Raw genomic sequence first — 20,765 nt, 5'->3', positions numbered from 1 at the left:
ACCTATATCCATGTGAGCCTCACCTCTGCTCTCAGAGCTGGTGAAACTTCACACTGCAGGCTGGCATCTGCCAATAGCATCATGCTTGTCGTAATTCAAAAAATATACACATCTCAAATTTTTGTTCGTAACATTCTGCTAGTGAAGCTTAATTGTTCTCTGACAAGCCATGGTGAGAGGACCAAAAGATTCAAGGGAGCTCTTAAAGACTTAAAAGTAGAAAAGAAAATGAGAAGATGAATATTCAGCAAATATTTTATTTGAGGGAAATTTTGAAAGAGCAAAACCTAACAAAACTTCAGCTCTTCTGAAGTGTGACAGAAACAAGGATTGCCAAAATATGTTCTCCCCAAGAATACACATTATGTTAGGACATAATCTTCCTCTAAAAAGAAAAGAAAAATGAAAGAAAAAAATCCACCAGCAGCAATATGATCCCAAGCGATTCACAAACAAAAAATAAGCCTATGTTTCTGTTGCTATAACATAACATAGAATGCTCTTTTTTTCCTCTGATGTCATTTTTATAACCTTATTTTGGAATTTGACTATTTTAAAACTTGGTTGCTATGACACATTACAGTCATTACACGGATTCATTTCCTACTTTCCTGCTGGCAAGATAATTTGATTCGGTTTTATGAAGTTATATTATGGACAAAAGACACATAAAATATACTGTAAATTCCAATACTAGAAACTCCTTCAATGTGTTCCGTTCCTTAAATAAATATGTATTAGAACAAGGGCTTCCCCACAACTACCTTGCGGGTCTCTGCATTTCCAGCTTCCTTGAGTCCTCTGAACCTTATTTCTGAAAACAGCTTTTTCAGGTAATTACTCGTACCAATACATGCAATCTGATTTCTTGCAGAGCCTATCAACAACCTCCCATACTATCTAAACTTACGGATTCTCAGAAACTGGCAAAATCTTCCTGTGAATAATGGAACACAGAGTGCACACCTTCCATGGTATGTCTGGCTCTAGCAACCAGGAATCAAGAACAGATATGCTGAACTGATCTCTTGTACTTTTATACTTCAGCTTCATATCCACAGGACAACAAAGGTTTGGGGAAAATACGTTTTTTTCCTGTAGATCCATTTTTAATTATTCAAAGATGCCGAACCAGTGAGATTCACATTCAGAAGTCTATTTTTAAAAGCATGATCCAAATATGAGCTTCATAGTGTTGCATTAACATCACTGCAATTATTTTTAAATATGCACACAGGGTATCTTCAAACAAACCACATTAAATCAAAAGCAGCTGGGAATCAGAGACAGGAGAGCCAAAAATCTCCCCCTGTATAACATGCACGCATGCAAGAAGTGATATATTGCAGGTACTTTTACTTACTAGTCTGTGAAAATATATGAATTTTCATAATGTGAAAACATGGTCACTACACCATACTCAGTCTCAAAACTCACCACGAATTTAACTGGGAACACAATGTTGCACCTTCAGGCAAAAACAATCACTAACAAACACACACTCTCTAGCACAACCATTTTACAAATGCTTGAGAGATGAGTTTCCAGATGTGATCACAAAGCTTTGTGATTTATGTACTCGACCCAACAAGTCGTAAATTCCATTTAGCTTTTAACAACTTGAACTATCTGTTAAGTTTGATTAGAAGCAATCTTACCAAATCAACTCATGATGGTGCTTCTGCTACTGGCTAATCATTCAGATGACAACCAGACACAAAGCGTGCTGGCATGGGCCATTAGCCTCACACTGCCTTAATGAGGACAATGCACTGGTAGGATGGCTTTACACAAGCACATGCTGTTGCCAGACAAGACCGACTTCGTGACTGAAAGAAAGTTGTTTTTTAGTTTAGTTTTGTTTTGTTTTGAAGTGCAACATATAAGACAGAAAAGAACATATGACATGAGACAGAAAAGGAGAAAAGAAGAAGCAACTAGTGTTATTCTGAAAAAGGGAAATGGAGGAGAAGGAAGGCAAAAAGCGAACAACCATCTCTTGTATTTAGGTGAAAATGAACAAGGACAAATGCAAGAGGTGGAGCAAACCTGGTGCTTCTTTATAGCAATAGCTGAGGATTAAAAAAAAATGATTGTGGCTCACCTGAAGAACCTTCAGCAGGCTGAACCATTCCTGGAGTTTCTTCGTTAACTCAGGTTTAGAGTCAAATTTCTAAGCCCTACATATCATTACAAGTACAATCTAACTGGTTCACAGCACATTTCTGATAAAAGCTCACGCATAATGAGTCACATCAGTTTTCCTATATGATCAGTTCTCCTTCCCTTACATGAATCTTTCACAAAGCGAGAAGGGAGAAGAAAAATTAAGCAAAAATGACTGTCAATGCCACGGAACTGGCAGGGACAATTCAAGGACAGTAAAGCATCTGCTACAGAATTTAAACAAATTTTGAAATAGATCCGATTTTTAAATTCATGGTGTTCCTTTCTAGTCTGTCAGGTTTGTCTCCTGCGGTAGTTCCTTTAGGGCAAGTGCTGTAGACAGTCTGCCTACCCTGAGGGAAACTAAGAGAGTCAGAAGTGGGGTAAAGGAAGGTTATTAATAATTTAAAACAATGGTCTTCCACCCCCGGGAGAAAACAGTGGCATGAGCACAGAAATATCTAGATACTTGCTTGTATTTGTGCTTTTCCAACTTGGTATCTATTCAGGAAAATACAAAGTACTGTAGAGGACACGGTGTTATACATATGGTTCTCTGGACCTCTGAAAGGGATCACCAGAATTAGTTAACAGGGCTTCCCGAGGCCACAAGGGGCAGAGTCAAACTGGGAGGCGGCATCAAAAACTACAGCGTGGCAGAGGGAAAATATCTTGAGTAAGAGAAAATATCTTGCAAGCTACAACATACAGATGCCAAAAAGAGTAAGAGACCACGGAAAGTACTTTTACCCCTAAAATTTTAAAAGGCGAGTTAAGTTTTTGAAAAAGAAGATTCATTGAGTGAAAATTGTTTCCAGTGATCCAAATACGAATCCTGATTACTCTATGACATCAGCTCTCATTTGTGCTTTCTATAATGTCATACTTGGTAACCATCTTCTGGGTTACAGAAAGAATGATTTTGAAAATATTCCCACTTATTCAGTACTCTTTTCCTGCACAGTGCAAACATTGACATCACAGTCATTCACCAGTGCATTAAACTTGCGGGCATTACAAATCATTTGTATTTGAACGTAGAAAAGATGTAAACTCCAACAATTACCTTTATTTGAAAAAAGCTGCTCAGGCTGCTGTGCACCTAATGTAGAAGCAGGTATGTTATGGGCCTGTTCAGCATCAGTCAGTTCACCCTGATTTTGGATACATCCCCTGCCTTTGCTTATTTGTATTTTTTGCTATCTATAACTACCTGAAGGGAGGTTGTAATGAGCTGGGAGTTGGCCTCTTCTCTCGTGTAACTGGCGATAGAAATAGAGGGAATGACTTCAAGCTGTGCCAGGGGAGATTTAGGCTGGGCATTAGGAAATGCTACTTTTCTGAAAGAGTGGTCAGGCACTGGAATGGGCTGCCCAGGTAAGTGATGGAGTCACCGACCCTGGAGGTGTTCAAGGAACATTTGGATTTTGTGTCAAGGGACATGGTTTAGTGAGTACTATTGGTGATAGGTGGATGGTTGGACTGGATGATCTTAAAAATCTTTTCCAACCTTGGTGATTCTGTGATTTTTGTTTTAGGGAAACATTACTTGCTACCGTGGCCTTTAAAGACTGACCAGAACTTGAATCTGTTTATTATGTATTCAGCTTCTCTTTCACACACTGGAAGCCCAAACTTAAGAAACCACAAAGTTTTTCATTCAATTAGAATGAGTCATACACAAATTTCTGCTGAAATCTTCAGACTTGGAAGAAACGAATTACTACATAATTAATCAGCACAAAGCAGACACTCCTACAGGCACATACATTCCCTATAAAAAAGTAGAAATTATCAGTATCAGGGCAGCTTATTCGTTCTCATCGAAAAAAGATTCTATTAGCATATCCCAAGCAGCATTTTCACCTGAATACATTTAATTTATCAAAACAACCCTACATTGGTGAAATAACACATTCCTCATAAGTACAGAAACGTAGATTCAAAATAAATATTCAAATGAGAACCACTGTAAAGAATATTACTGAAATGAAAGAAAAATTAATTTGCAGTCTAACTTTTACACATCCGTGCTGCAAACTTACTACTTGATCAGACTTTGCTTATGGTGCCACAACATTCAGCAAAAGCCAGTACTGTACCACACAGCTAAACATCCTTTGCATCCTTAAGCAAACACATCCATAAACATCCCATCAAGGAATGACAAGAGCTCAGCATCATTTCAGCTGAAAACAACCTGTTTGTTCAACAGTTCAGCTTCTCTCAGCATCTCTGCCAAATCCACGGCCATGAGAATGACTGTCTTTACCTTCTTGACCTATGCTTTAGGAACACTTGTCAACATTCGTTTGGATAATGTGCTTTACCTTCAGGAATAAGATTCTCACTGCCAAACCCAGCAAAAAGCATGTTTTATTAAAATCAAGTGTAACAAAAAAGTTAAGACCCTTAAACATGAACTGTGAACCTCAAACACAAGTGTACAAGTTCTGATGCAATTCTTATCTTCTTGATCCTACTGACAGCTCTTCAAAAGAGCAGAAATAATACTGGGCACAAGCATTTGTGTATGCGAAGGTAATGCCATTGGTGGAGAAAACTGATAAAAAAAAACTTGCATTGATAAAATGTGCAAGAAGAGAGACAAAAAGTAGAATTTGGGGGAGAAAAAAAACAAGCAGTGCTTATTTATTCATCCAGTTCCATCTTACTAAGGTATAAAGGATGAGTGTGACATGCAGAAATGTATTCTTCTTTCCCCTTAACTGGGTGAGCAGTATTTAATGGCTAACTGAAAATAACAGTGCAGTCCATAAATACAATGAAAAAAAGAAGGAATCAGATGCAGAAGGAAATTTCAATCTGCATGTGAATCCACAAATGATTTAATTTCCTCCATGTCCTTTCACCTGCCAAAGTTTTCAATGATAGTTCTTTGAGAGATCATCCAGCCAAAATGCAGGAAAAAAAAACAGATTTTTGGGGGCAAAGAATTGTTTGTTTCCAATTAACAAAAATGCCTATGGAGTACCAGCATTTATAAGAGATGTAACACAAGAAAAATTTTTTGCAGCCACTGCTCAAGCCTACCAAAACAGATTGAAAGGTATTCACAGAAGTTGATTTAGTCAGGAGACAGCGGTCTTTCCTGAAAGAAAGAGGCTTCTTGACGTGGCAAAGCCACAATTGCACTCCAGTGCTTCAGCTGTTGCTCTCCTGAGAGCACCGCTGCTTCTATCAGTATGCAGAACGCTTCAGGGAATAGTTTTGCTGGAGTAAAGCTAACCTGGTTATTACCATCAGCATTCCAGTAATCTGGCAATTAGGATCAAATATTTAGAGCAGGAAGACACATCTGCATTTCTGACATCACCACAAAGACTTTCTGCAGAGGTGCACTGCATGTTGTTAGCTTTAGTGAACAGTGCTTCCAGACCTCCCAAGCCAACAGACTTCTGCAGTAAACACAGGAAATTACACACCTGCTACCTCATAGCTAACATCTAACAGCATTCTGACCACAGCTATAAAAGTCACATCTCTACATCACAAAAACGTTTTTTATAAAGCATTCCACAGGCTGAAGAAAAGCCAATAAAATGCAGTGAATGCAAATTCATTTTGACTTCTGATCCAGCAACAGCAGCAGAGGGATGTCATACCCCATCCCCAAGGCCCTTTGCAGATGCGGGACCTCAGTACAACTCTGAAGACTACAGCAAGTTGGAGCTTTAGAAAGCGACGTACAAGCAGAAGCCCTCAGCTGAGCAGAGCCTCTGCTCATGGCTGCTGGTTGTGTGCAGTTACCCCACTAGCCACAGCCAAGCACATGGACACCTTTGTTTTAATAGCCCCGAAGAAAAAAAAAAAACAAAAACATTTGGAGGATGTTGCAACAAAGCCACTCACAGTCAGTCACAGCACATGCAATTATGAGTAAGGATAGTTGTAAGGTTACCTTTCTGTTAGACAAAATACAAACTGGCCACAATTCCACCCTGCAAGGCTGGAACAAGTCCCTGTATCTGTGCTGCAGACACTCAGTCATCTACACAGGAGGACAAATGCAGGCTGCATCTAAAGTGACAAGATACAAGTAACCAAGCAGAGCCATTCCAAGCTGACAGAGAAACACAACCATCAGGAATGCAACATTATTGGACATTTTAACCCCAAAACAGACCATCTTCAAGCTACTCCGGATTGCATGCTACGCTCAGTGCTTAGAGCAGCTATAGACCAACCTGTGGCAGGCTGCAGCAGAACAAATCCTGTTCGATCGGGCTTTTTTATTTCTCCAATAATCTAGGAAAACTGTAACTAACTCTACACAAGGATTTGTCACCAACAAACAATTCTGTCAGAACTAAAATATAATCATTCCTCCCACACACTAATGATGGAATGACTAGAGCTAAATGGTGCCCCATAATAATTTTACGTGTATGAAGTGTTCCATTTCATTTACTGATATTATAAAAGTGATGCATTGGCCATAACGTTTACTGTTTACAATCTGCAATAAGCTATATCCTTCTCAGGGGAGATTAAATAATCAAGAAAATGTTATTCGCACTATGTATTTGAGAAAAGTAGATCGTGGTGCCAATTACAGATTCTTTCCTATATTAAAAAGGATGTATGTTAGCCTAGGAAGGCGCGGGAAGCGAAGAGAGAGGAGTGGAGATTTATTTTCTTCCCATCTGAAAAGAAGTTCACATGCTCACTGCTGGAAAAAAAAATTCTTTAGTTCAACAAAGCCTGAAGAGCAAAAGAATGCTAATGTTAGTTTTCGGTAGTTGCTGAAAAAACTTCATTATAGGGCAAGAAAAATGAAAGCTCTGATGGACTGTCCTGTGGCTCAGAGGCTACAAAGAAAGATCCAGCGGCAGTTAGCATGCAATTCTATTTCCAGAGTATCTGTTAGAAGTGAATATTTTAATGACAGCATTTGTTTAATGTATTCTTTATTAATATTGTTTATACACCATTTTCCACTGAAAGATCACGGCAATCAATGTGGGCTAAAATGAACTAAGTGTAATACCTCCAGAAAACAGATGCTGCATTATTCATTTTACAGATAAGTACAAGCAAGTATGAAAAATTAAGTGACTTCTCTGCTCAGAGTGCCAGAAGCACAGCTGTGAATATAATCCAGATACCCCAACTTCCAATGATCTGTTAACCACTAAACATTAGCCTTTCTAAAATGAAATTCAACCTTCCCTCCCATTTCACTCTCCTTCTGACAAGTCTGGCAACGCCAGTACCGAGGATGTTCGCTTCATGTGGCCGACTCAGGAAACCAAAGCTTAACAAAAAAATCAACAAAAGACAGTTGGCCTTACCACATGGTAATTCCAAAATCCCTTGTTGTAGGGGTCAGTTACCCGTCACTCCGCCCCAGCTGCACAGTCAGCAATAGCTCATGAATTTAAGGCTGCTGGCCAGAAGCAATCTGGGTCGGAGGCATCGGGGGTCGAGCATCACCCCAGAACACCTGCTGCAGGCCTGATTCATGGCAGGCACTGAAACCCATGAGCTGCCACTGCTGCATCCAACGACGGGAAGGAATGGATAGGATCATCAGAGAAATGTATACTGTCCTGACAGCTGCTCTTCCACATGTCCTGTCTCACGCGGACTGTTATCTTTAAGCTGCCTTCCCTAAGGCTCTCAGCACTGGGCTACGTGCCGCAGCAGCCTGCTGATCCAAAACACGGCAAAAGGTTAAAAACACTCATCAGCATTCCACTTACACTGCATGTTTTCAGTGTTGTAGCAGAGATGCTCTATGCTGCCTCAGTTCAGAACTTATGCTCCTCAAAGCCAAGGGTTTTTTTACCAATGCTTAAGAAATCCATTACGGTCTAAGGAAGACTTCAAGAAGCAGGCTGCCCAGAGAGGTTGTGGATGCCCCATCCCTGGAGGTGTTCAAGGCCAGGTTGGATGGGGCCCTGGTCTAGTATTAAAAAGGGAAGTTGTTGGCCCTGCCTGTGGCGGGGGGGTTGGAGCTTCATGATCCTTGAGGTCCCTTCCAACCCAGGCCATTCTGTGATTCTGTGTGCAGCAAAGAATTTAGACAGGAAGAGAAAGGAGGGAGGGAGGGAGACCAACTTTTCATGGTCGGATAATAACAGGACAAGGAGGAAAGCTTTAAACTAAAAGAGGGGAGATTTGGATTGGATATTAAGAGGAACTTCTTCACTCAGAGGGCAGTGAGGCACCGGCACAGCAGCCTAGTGAAGCTGTGGTGCCCCATCCCTGGAGGTGCTCAAGGCCAGGTTGGATGGGGCCCTAGGCAGCTGAGCTGGGGGGTGGCAGCCCTGCCCACGGCAGGGGTGGGACTGGGTAGGCTTTGAGGACCCTTCCAACCCAAACCATTCTATGATTCTATGATTCCACAAAGGAAGAAACAAAGGCAAAAAGCACTGAAAAGAAAATTCTATTGGTCAAAGAAGTTAAAGAAAATTAACACAGCTTAGAAATGACAATAAGCAATCATAATTTGATTGTCAACACCTACAATATACAACCTCAAAAACACAGTAGGAAGTAGAAACTTTAGAAATGAGTGGAATTAATCAATCTTAAGCAGTTTTCAGACGGTCACAAAAAAGAAAAATCTTGCCGAGTATTTGAGTACTTACTGGACGTGAACATTTTTGCATTCATAATCTTTAAGGTTAGAATTGAACAACATCACACTCAAAAGCTCTTCTTTTTTCACCAAAGAACATATTTCAGATTTTTATGCTTTAAAACATTCGCATGAACACACAATAAAACTATGCTGGTTCATATGCGTGGGCAAAATCAAAACTTGTTTCCTCAATAACTATGGCCAGACCACAGATCCCAGACTCCTCACATTAATAGATTACAGTAACACTCAAACATACAACAACCAAATTTCAGCAATTTGTTAAGAATCAACAGACTCAAGATTCACATTATTGAAAAGCTATACCATCAAACACAGAAACATACAAATTGTGCGTTGTTCCAAGTGTACTAAAACTTGACAGCATGAAATCAACTCTTCTTATATATTAAAGTCAAGACCACTGGAAATGCATGCGCATCAAGGCTTTGGAAATATCATGAGGTAGATTAGGAACATGCCAAATAAATGCACAAGCTTTTACACAAGTAAATACTGAGTACTGTTTTTTTTTAGAATTTTAAAGAAATGAGCAGAGTCAGTTCTCCAGGCCCTGTGCCAAACTGTATTCCTGATAGCGTTCCACAATAGGCTCAGAGACTCAAGTCCAAAGTAGCCCATGAGCATCACTTCAAAAAAAGCATCACAGCTCTTTCCTGAAATATTCATCCAGGTCACAAAGCACAGGGTTCAGCCTCATCCATAAACAAACCAGCAGCTACTACACACTGAGCAGGCCCTCAGACACACACTGACATCCAGTTTTAGCACTGGGGGACTCTGATGCTCCTACAGCTATAATGACAACTGAAAAACGTGTGGTGATCCAGTCATCCTGTTTGCTGCATTCTACCAACCAATCTTGAAAACAGATCCAAAGGCAGAAAAACGTTCTCTCCCTGTCCCTCCCTTCACACAAGCACATCAGAAAATCACAACCTTTTCTATAGAGCTTATCATAATACTGCAACCTGTCGATACAAATGTTCCCCCTTCTCCCCCCCACCAAAAAAAAAAATAAATAAAATCTCCAGCAGTATTTTTTGAAGTCAGGTATTTTCCACTTTTCCTAACAAGTTGATTTGTTTCTTCTGGAAGTGCTGTCTTAAATTCACTATTTAAATTCCACCTCCCTGGAAAAGCCCCATTTGTCCCCCTGTACTCCTCTTTGTTCAGCTCAAAAACCTCAGATTTGCAGACACAGACCTTGAAAAACGCATCTTGGTTTGGACAGCACTGCAGCATCACTGCAGAGACGCCGAGGGCCACCACACAGCTACATTTTAAAATCTCGAAAAGCAGAGTAGAAACCGATGTGAGTAAGTACTAATTTGTGGTTTACACCTGTTGACAGATATTTTGCATAGCAACCTCGCGTTCTCTTAGCTATTGCGTTTTCAGCCACAGCGATTCAGGCCGATCGGTTTCCCGGCCGTCCCGCGGTCTCCTCACAACACAGACCCAAAAGGCGCGGGTTCGGCGAGGCCAGCCCCGCTCCCCCCGCCAGCAGGGCAGCTCCCGAGGCGCTGCCGCCCGCCCCCCAACACGGCCGCGGGCGCTCACCGGGCGGTGTCGAGCAGCGGGTGCTTGGTGCCCACCAGCTTGCGGACCTGCATGGCGATGTTGCTGAGCTCGTCACTCAGCAGGCACCGCAGGCTCATGAAGGACGTCGGGTACCCCACGATCTTCTCGGCTTCCGACACCACCTGACTCCAGGGCGCGGCCGAAGGCGGGCCGCCCCCCGAGAGCCCCCGCCGGCCTCCGCCGCGGCCCCCGCGCCGCAGCAGGGCCCTCCACATCCCGCCCCGCGCCGCTGCTCGGCCCGGCTCAGCCTCGGGCGGCGGACCGGCGCGGCCTCATCGCGCCCTGGGGGCAGCCATCTTGCGCGTCGCAAACGGGCCGTAAAGTGAGGCGGCGCCGCTCTCCCTTCTCGCTTCGCCCGTCTTCCGCGCCTGACGGCCTCTCGCGGCATCCCCGCGTTGAGGGTCGCACAGTGCTCCAGCGGTACCCCCAGCTCCGCACAGCGCCACGCAAAATTCATCCCCTGTGTCCCAGCGCTCCTTGATCTCCAGCACTCGGGGTGCCCACCGCCCTCTGGTGCGGAACCTCTTCCTAACAGCCACGTCTGGGCTCTGCTGCTTAGAGGCAGAATTCTGATGAGAGAACAGCCCCATTGACTGCGTTCTTGTGAAAAAAGGGGCATTACGTTTCTTACCTTTCTAAATACAGAGAACATCTCACTTTGTGCTGCTCCATGTGATTAAAGAGCCACATTGAAGGATACTGTGAAAAGAGGTGCAAACAGAACACAATTCTGTCATGAAACAAAAACGAAGTGCAGTCCAGGAAAGCACAAACAAATAGAAGTTCTTGAAATGATAGCGCGAAAACACCGTTAGCTGTTTCCATGGGTAACACCAAGGGGTTCACTGTTCTCACACCTGAGACAAGACTCAGAACAGACACCAACAGTTTATAAGTTTTTTACTAGGAGGGTGGTTAGGTCCTGGAACAGGCTGCCCAGGGATGTTGTGGATGCCCCGTCCTTGGAGGTGTTCAAGACCAGGTTGGACGAGGCTCTGGGCAACCTGATCTAGTAAAGGTGTATGTTTGGTGGCCCTGCTAGGCAGGGGGGTTGGAACTACATGATCCTTGAGGTCCCCTCCAACCCAGGTCATTCTGTGATTCTGTGATTCTGTGATAAGTCAGTGCCCTACGGAAGGGGGTTTGACTGGAGCTGATAGCATCGGGACTTGTCTGTGATGAGCAGCCTCCCCCAGACCTGAGAGAGAGCAGCTGCAATGTAGAGAGCCTGCAAAGCCTGCTTTCTGTGCAGTGTGTCTCCGGGAGAGTCAACCATAACTCTGTGAGAGCTACCCTTGAGTTAGCTTAGCTACTGTCGCTGAGCAAACTGGTGCTAAATAGTGAGTTCCAGCTTCTAAACACTGTCTGCAAATGACAGAATGTGATGGTTTTCTGCTTCTGTGCAGAAAGACTGAGTTAATGAAAAATGCCAGAGGGATGCACTTAAGAGGAGCTAACAAGGCACCTCAGCCTATAACAGTGACAAATTCCTTGATCCATTTCCCGAGCCCTGTATGTTCTTGCACTTAATGTGGTAAGTGTTCTGTGAAAAACTAACATGATTATTCAATTACAGTCTACTTAAAATAATACATATAAACAGGGCAAGGAGAATTAGAGTTCTATGGGCAGTAAACCTACCATCTCCTAATGTGTGAGACTTTAGCTTTTCAAAACTGCTGTTCTTCATGTTATTCTAAGAAACCAAACACCTCTGCTCTTTTTATGTGCAAACGGTTTAGAAGTAGGGCAAGAAGCTTCATAACCACAACGCAGCATGCTGCTGCTATAGCTTCCTCGGGATTCATGAGTGTCAACAGTAGGTTGGCATTCTTAAACAGCTTTTTTTTTAAAAAAAATCTTTTTAAAAAAAAATTGTTTGTTTATTTTACTACAGAATAATCTTTGAAAAGCATTATATCATTGTACTCAAGGACTTTCTTCCTCATGATATCAGCCCAGTGCCTTAATCCAAGCCATACTTCCATGCCCATTTTTGACCCCTGGTCCTGGTGCATGGTTTCACCCTGCAAACCTTCTCACTTCTTCGCTTCAGTGCAGCACAACATCCTTACTGGCATTTTTTTCTCATTCTTGTGACAGCTTCCTCATCTTTTTCTCATTAAGTTCCAGTCATCCTCATGTCTGCACAGCCTGCATCCTAATCATGGGCTCTTCTTTTCATATGCATTTATGGGTGTGGTTTGAGGGGAGAAGCACAAAAGCCCTCTCTCTGCTCTTGTGCTGAGCTCTATAACACCCCTACTTCTGTGAAAAGCAATTGAAGTCCAGGTAAACCTAATGGAGATGTCCATTGTTGTTGGACTTTCCAGGCAGCAGAAAGTGGAAATGCCATTCTGATGAAGGGTAGTTATTTACACTTTTTAAATGTAAAAACTGGGAGATTCCCCACCTATCAAATCTCTTGCAAATCCTGTGCCAAATTTCTATTTTAGAAAATGGAGATGCAAGAATTTCTCAGTTATACAGAAGCAAAAGTGTGATGTACTTACCATATTTTAAGTTGTGGACACAACAGTATGTTTGCTTGCTTGCTTGCTTGCTTTCGGCTTGGTTCATTTCCCCTCAGGGATCAATAGAAAAAGCCACACTATTTCAAGGGCTTCAGTATGTGTACAATATATGTGTCTATTTCTTTAGAGTCTTAAGTAGAGAAGGAAATGGTAGGTCTTTCTTTTTTTTTCCTATCAATTGACTTTGTTAAGCCTTCCCAGGAAGAGAAAGAAGCCACTGCAGGGGGCCAGTATCAAAGTTGAAGAACAAAGAGGAGAGGTGAAGGGACGTTTCTGTTTACAGCAGCTTGCTCTGGACTGTATACCACAGGATACATCAAAGCCAGCACTAATCCCAGCTCTGGATCTCTTTTAACAAATGAAATGTAGAAATATTTTCCTGACTGCCATCTAAAGCAAAACTTTTGCAAAGCACTTACACTTGGTTGTGGAACAGCTGACCGTTCATGGTTACTCTGACCCTAAGCAAAATAAATTATGTCCATAGGAGAATGAAGCTAGAAATATTTTTATTTTATACTGTCTATACACCACATAACCAAAAATTGTTCTGGACATCGTTTAAGTTTTTAATATGTTAAAACATTGGGCGCACTCCACAAACATCTACAAAAATGAAAGCCAACATGAATGTGTCTTTGTTTTCCAAAGTACCCAAGTAGTCTCCCCACCACACATACATACATACAGTGAATCAGTGTACTTCACAACATCCTGGAGAAGTAGGCAGTTATGATAATTTCCATTTTGAAAGTCAGAAGGTTTAAACTTAGAAGTTATGTGATTTGTCCAGGGCTTCACAAAAGCCCTAAGGCAAACTAAGAAAAGAATTCTCTTCTCTTGACCTGGCTGTCTGTGCCTTGTCTGCAAGGCTGCCTGTCTTCCTACTAGCCTATAGCCTACAGAGAAGTATGAATGCTTATTGATCCTTTAGTTACACACACACACAAAAAAAAAGCCAGTATAATTCAATGTCAGGTGATTTCAGTAGGAGCCACATGCTCTGGATAGAATTTGGCAAGAAAATATGTTAATTTTAAAATCTAAATATACCTATTGAGATACCAATATCAGAAAATGATTTGTTGCTGGTTAATGAATGATAATTAATGCATAATTATTTTGATTTCCTTACCAAGTAAATAAATACAGCTGTGATATATAGAGATGCTTTGTGCGAGTAGGAGTATGTTACCATTTTTCCTTTGCACACAAAACACAGTGCTTGGGTCAGTAGTCAGTGCACAGCATGGATCAGGAGCCAAAGCACCCAGTAGCTCTTGGCAGCACTGTGCAGGCAATGAGGCAAGCCCCCCTGTGCTGCATGCTTACTGCACACAGCTCCATTCACACTTGCTCACCAGCCTGCACTGCAAGAAAACAAAATCAATTGAAATCCCTCCATTTCAGCAAGCTGAGGAGGAATAGTAGCAGAGCAATGTGCAGCTGATAACACCCTTCCTTCAGAAAGTCACATTTTTTTCACCTCCCAACCCAATTTTAATTGTAAGGCAGCCTCTTAGGCTGTCTTAAATGACTGGCACTGCTCCACTCGGGGGAATTTGGGCAGGGACTCATAAAACAGCAGTGGTTTAGAGCTGAGTAATCTATCGAAGAAACAGGAGGAAGATAAGCACAATGTTAATTCTGGTTGTATGCAATCGAAGCTGACAAAGCATCCATCACCCTGTACAATATTAGCCTTTACATATTCAGCTTTATCAATTTCCCCATTCCTAATCCATCATTAACAACCCCATGAAGCCTCAGCTAATTAGCCCCACCTCTGCAACTCGGCAACCTATTAACTATTTATTATTTCTATTTAGTTGCACTCCAGTAGCAGTGAAAAACTCCAACCAGACACATTTTAGTACTGCAACAAAGGAGATGGTCCCCTGCTTATGGAGTTCATGGTCGGGATGAGGGTGAAAGCAGCAGAGTAAATGACAGCCATGCTGAACAAAGGCTTACTCACGCACACTCTGTTAAACACTCCATCCCACAAATCTATAGATTTTGTATGGATTTTATTTATTTATTTATTTATTTCCATCACAGCATCCTTTGAAACCACAGAATGTGGTACAATTTGAAAGGGTCCAGCAAAAAGAAATAAGCAGGATTTAGTCTTTTAGGGAAAAAATAGATTGAAAAACCATATAAACCTTTTCACGATTAGTGAGTAGGAGATAAAATGCAGTGATTAAAGTCACAGTATATCAGGATACTGGCTAACATACAGAATGTATACATTTTCTATGGATTTAATAAATAAATCCAAGCATTTCTCAGTTAAAATACTTATATCACAGGGACTAAATATGTGTGTAATTTATGAAGTGTTATGTATATTTTGCAGTTTGTTATTCACATGCATAATCAAAACATAGATAGAATATTAAATGTTCTTCTTTTTTTTTTTTTCCTACCAGCAGTGCTCAGTTTGAGAGGAGACCTGCGTACCTTTTTGTCTTTGTCCTCCCCCCCCCTTTTTTTTTTCACTTACATGGGAAGCTATGTACTATTCCACCAATGCTGGCTTGGTTTTTCTACTGAAGTAAACTTTGCAGAAGTCACTGGTGCCTTTTTTTTAATCTCCCCCTTGGTTTTTGTACCTTCTTATTTATGACTCTCTTTTGAAGGTTGCCTGAAAGATCCGGTTCCCGAAAAACCCACTGCCCACTGGCTGAAGAGTGTGGCACAGTGTGAGCACCAGAGGCTTGGCTCTAGCTTTCTGTTTACTGATGAACTTTAAAGCACAAAACATTTGAACATGTTATTATCCAAAGGGCTGCTCTCATGCCGTACCTGCTCAGTGCTTTACGAACACAAAGGCAGTAATGTCTTTCTGGGAACAAGGTCTGCGTATACAAAAGTTGACCTAGATGATGAAGGAAATGGTTCAAAAATTGTTTTAGGTGACATAGAGAAAATAATTTGAATCTGTCCTTTGAATTCTGTGTCTGAACAAAGGAATGTATTTTAAATAGAACCTGATTAAATGGCTTTGGGAAAATTAAAACAAAAGTATTCCTTTATTATATACTGTACTATCAATACATTTCTCCCCCGTTTAGGTAAACCCTTCTGTTCAGTGTAGGTGTTTTGCAGTATGATTTCCTCTGCTTTTGAAATTGTCCCTCTGCCAATCAATTGGAGACAAAGAATAGTGACCATCGTGGTATGAGGCGAGATGCATTCATTTTTATCTAGCTCTATGCTCACTGCATCTGTTCTTCTTTTAACCTCTGTAATTAAAATGCCTGCCTTCCTCTTCAGTACATGCTCTAGAATGATTAAAATTTTAACAGCATGGCAGTCATAGTTGTTGCTGCTGTACACGAGGAGGGACGATTGATACAGGCCAACACAAATGGAAGCTATGGGCAGAAAACTATGAGCTGCAAATGCAAAATGGAATGTGAGAGTATTGTGTCTCTGATAAGCACTGGTTTAAAATGCTTAGTGGAAGAGAATGAGAAATCAGTCAACTACAAGGAAGTATTTCATGTAGCATGTCCACTCAGATTCCATCTGTCTGTATTTTAGAGGTTTCTTAGATGCTCTATCAAGCCTCTCACATTGAACAAACCAAAATGGATGTATTTTCTCAAATGTTCAGATCTGGCTCTTCTAAATTCTCTGAAACTGTTTAGGCTTTTGTTCCTCAGAACACCCTATGGACAAGTGTTCTGCACTTATTTTACACATTATATTGGAAAAAAATCCCTACTTCATTATGTTTATTTTAAGGTTCCCAATGAGCAGTTTGCACTTAAGGCCAATGAGATATGCCCAAGTTAGTCTTGAATTAGGCTTGAACACCCCCATCCCTTTCTTTCTTAATTCCCCCCATCTTGCTTCTTTTCTCTCTCCTTCCCACTTAATTTTATCCTCATATTATCCCTGGAGAGTTTATGAGCTATACAGGCATCTGTATTAAAAACGTTCATCCACTACATCCCAAAATTTGAATGACCAGAAGAGTGGCACTCCTTCAGAGAAGCACTCTTCCACAGAGATGTCAGTCACTTGTAAGTTTAGTTTTAAACTTTGTCACCTCATATCATTTCAGAGCTGCCAAGTGACAGTGACCTGGTTTTTGGAGGTGCTCAGCACCCACCACCTCCCAGGGGGAGCTGCAGGCGCTCAGCACGCGCAAGAGAAGACTTTTATGCAAAGTGTCTGCCTCACTCTGGGCACTCAAGTATTAAATTGGTATTCCGGATTCAGCTTCGCTGCATTGTAACACAGGAAATAGTCAGCCTCACAGTGAAATTAAGAACCTTAGGGCTGGTGATGCAGACTCTACTTACAGTGACTTGAGGTAAGCAGTCCTCTTGAATTAAATATTAGTAACTGGGAATCTTTTTTTTTTTCTTTTTTTTTTTTTTTCAGAATTGATGACAAATGCTACAGAGGACAATCGTCTTACAGATTCTGAATAATACAAACATCCAGAATATTGCTGCATCAGAAGTCCTTCTTGGACATCTGATTTTCAGATTTCTATCGGTTTCCATAGTAAAACACACTTTCAAACTTTAGTGTTCACATTTACCTGCACAGTTATCCAACAGATAAACTTTCCATCTGCCCTATATTTTTTCCTTCTTTTTCTGTTCCTCTCTCACTTTTGGAATTTGCTCAGACCTATTCTCTAGCCAAATTTCTCTCTCTCTTTTTTTTTTTTTTTCCCCCTTCAGTATATTCCTCTTTACATTTCTTTTTGCTTTCTCACCACCTTTCTATGTGTCAGCCTTGTTCCAGTTCTTCTCCCCAATGGCATTCAGAACTCCTGCTACTTTCATATACTCTCACCATTTCAAGTCGCTTTCCCACATGCTCTCTTTCACGGAACACCTTCCTTCCACTGATTTCTGAAGCACAGATGCTTGTTCGCTTTCCACGATGGCAACAACAGCTCTAAAAGAAACATATAATTTCCCCTCTTGCAATTCATGCACAAATGACTGGCATGTTCTGCTTGGAGAAAGCCTTTCGAGTTTCCTTGCTTTTGTGGAATCTGTGAAAAAGTCTGATAAATTACAGCTTTAGCAGTTATTTCAAATAACTTTATTTGCAGCCAAATGGGGAAAAATCTGTCAGTGGTGCCATCTCTGTGTTCTTTCAAAGGTCATTGGTGTTTCATGAGTGAGCTCAAAGTCAAGCTAGTTCAAAGAGAGACTCACTTTTTTTCCCTCAACAAAAATTTTTATCATTACATGTTCCAGCAGTGTTAGGGCTGTTCTAGAGGACATAAGAACTGGGTCCTAGTTCAGACTGTGACATTCTTCAAGTATCACAGCATCACACAATCACAGAATCATGGGGGCTGGAAGGAAGCTTTGGAGATCGTCTAGTGCAACGCCACTGCTAAAGCTGTTTCCCTTGAGCAGATTGCATGTAAGTTGTTCCATCACCTTCCCAGGGATGGAGGTGAGGCTGACTGGCCTGTAGTTTCACAGGTTCTCCTTCTTGCCCTTTTTGAAGACTTTTTTTTTTGGAGTGACATCGGTTTTTCTCCAGTCTTCAGACACCCCTCCCATTTTCCATGATCTCCTTTCAAAAATGATAGAGGGTAGTTTAGCAATCACTTCTGCCAACATCCTCAGCCCTTGTGGGTGCATCCTATCAGGGTGAAGTATGCATGTTTTGCTACTTTGTGTCTCTTCCTAAGATTTCTTACCTGTGAAATATCTGTGACACAAAATGATAGCTGTAATATTAGTCAACAACAGATAAAAAGGTCCCAACTCGTAATATGAGAGCCTGGGTTTTGAAACTTGCCTTGGCCCTGGCTTTGGTATTAGTTCAGATAAAGCCAATAAAGATAAAGCCTGCAGCTCTTCACACTGGGACTATGTGTAAGAAGTCATTCCTCTCATTTTCCTGAGAGGTGAGAGGAACTCTTGATCCTCATCTCCCTGAAGTTACCCAGAGCTGAAATCCTGTAGCAAGCCTTCCACATGAGAGCAGGATCAAATGGAATTTGTTTGTAATCATCTCCCATCAGGATCCTCTGGTGACGTGAAAAGGTGTGGTGAGGGCATCAATTCTGCTTTAGGTATGGCTTTGTGAAAAGAAATAAATAACCAAACAGCTTCAAGATTCTTGAATTGAGGTAGACACATATATTGGTCTAGTTCTAAGGAAAAAAAAAAATCTTACCTGCGCCAAGAAGGATTCTTAGGACTGTCTTTAAGGAAAATTCATTTTTGGTTATGGCAGTATGAGACATAGATTATTATCATTAATGTTACATGCACAGTTTAATTAGAAAAAGCTGCACAGTTCAGGCAATCAAAATCTTTCCAGATAATAGTTAGACTAATTGCTTAAAAGTTTATAAATCAAAGCAAATTGTATAAATTGCAGGAGAAAAGGGCCAACAAGAATCTTCTGAAGTTCAACAAAGCAATGCAAAGTCATGCACCTAAAAGGGAATAATCTTACAGCAGTACAGGTGAGAGACCAACTAGAAAGCAACTTTGCAGAGCAGGCCCTGGGGTGCTGGCATACAACCAGCTGAACGTTAGCCAACAATGCACCCTTGCAGCAAAGGCTTGGGCTGCGTTAGGAAAAGCACTGCCAACAGGTCACATTAGGTGATCCTTCCACTCCGCTCAGCTCTGGTGAGACATGTCTGGGGTGCTAGGTCCAGTTCTGGGCTCTGCAAAACCAAATAGATAGGGATGCACTGCAACAAGTGCAGCACAGCAATACGGAAACAATTTACAGACTGGAGCATCTGATGTAAGAGAAGAGGCTCAGAATTCCAAGTCTGTTAATCCTGGAGGAGGCTCAGGGGGGATTTCATCAGTGTGTTGAAAAATCTGATGAGAGAGAGAAAAGATGGAGCCACACTCTTCTCAGTGAAAAGTCTAGGAACAATGGGCACAAACTGAAATGCAGCAAATTCCATTTTAATGTAATGTAAACCCTTTTTACTGTGAAAGTGGACAAACTCTGGAGCAGGTTGCCTTGAGATGCTGTGGTTGCCTTGGAGATATTTGAAAAATTACTGAACACAGCCATAAGCAACACTCTCACCGTTGAGGAGGGAAGTTAGGTTCCTCTCCACAAGAGCCTTCCAATCTCTGTTATTCTTTGATTCTAGGACAAAGAATGTTTTCCTCTGCTGAAAATATATGATATGTTGTAGTCCTGAATATATTTGTTACGTATTCTCACAATGTGTTTTGGATTTTGATGGACTTTAGCCACAGCAATGTGAATGCATTGCCATTTTATATTAGGGTGTGTAAAACTCATGTAAATCTAACTGAGAAGATCAAGAGACTGAATCATTTGTCATGTAGGATTCTGGTGAGATGCCAGCAGGAAAGCAAGCATTGCAATAGAAGAGTAATTGTCAAATAATGACAATCAAAGTCCAACTTTAACCAGGTCTAAAACATTTAGTACATGTGACTATAGATAATTTGATGTGTTTCTTTGGGTCCAGGGAAGAAATTAATAACCTACTGTATCTTGTATAAGCAATGCAGGGGGTAATTTGGACAAAATGATGTAATGTTTTTGAAAGCATGACAAGAAAATTAAGGATGAAGAAACTCCAGAATGACTTTTATGAATGAAAAGAACCTGTAATTGTTTTCCATCCCCTGACAGATGTTACTTAAACTGACATACTATATCATGCAACAAAGCTCACAGGGGAAATACAGAATTATGAGAAAATGTATAAACCACTATCTTTATTGTAAAAAAAATCTTCTATTCTTCACAAAAAGACAAAGAGAGGAGGGATGCTTTTTAGGAAGAACTCGATGTAGACTGCTATAATAGCATTTTCAGGAGTATATAAGCTCAAATTATCTATT

General features: G+C 41.2%; 1 protein-coding gene across 3 annotated transcripts in view; it reads right to left on the bottom strand.

The window, feature by feature from the left end:
- The window catches only part of PDSS2 (decaprenyl diphosphate synthase subunit 2), a 113,883-nt gene extending 103,192 nt beyond the window's left edge, over positions 1–10,691 (bottom strand). For 2 of the 3 annotated variants that reach the window (XR_016464419.1, XM_090135917.1), the window contains exon 1: positions 10,361–10,691. Coding sequence is in view for 2 of the 3 variants with exons in the window: in XM_090135917.1 (XP_089992043.1) it covers positions 10,361–10,596 (236 nt within the window). In the remaining variant the exon portion in view is untranslated. The remainder of the gene's footprint in view (positions 1–10,360) is intronic. The other variant, XM_031611106.2, reaches the window with a different exon arrangement.
- Between the last annotated feature and the right edge of the window lie 10,074 nt (positions 10,692–20,765).

This window comes from Phasianus colchicus, chromosome 2 (genome assembly GCF_987193195.1).
Source record: "Phasianus colchicus chromosome 2, bPhaCol1.hap1.1, whole genome shotgun sequence".
Lineage (NCBI taxonomy): Eukaryota > Metazoa > Chordata > Aves > Galliformes > Phasianidae > Phasianus > Phasianus colchicus.
The sequence above is the reverse complement of the archived record's forward strand: the minus strand, read 5'-3'. Positions and strand labels throughout refer to the sequence as shown.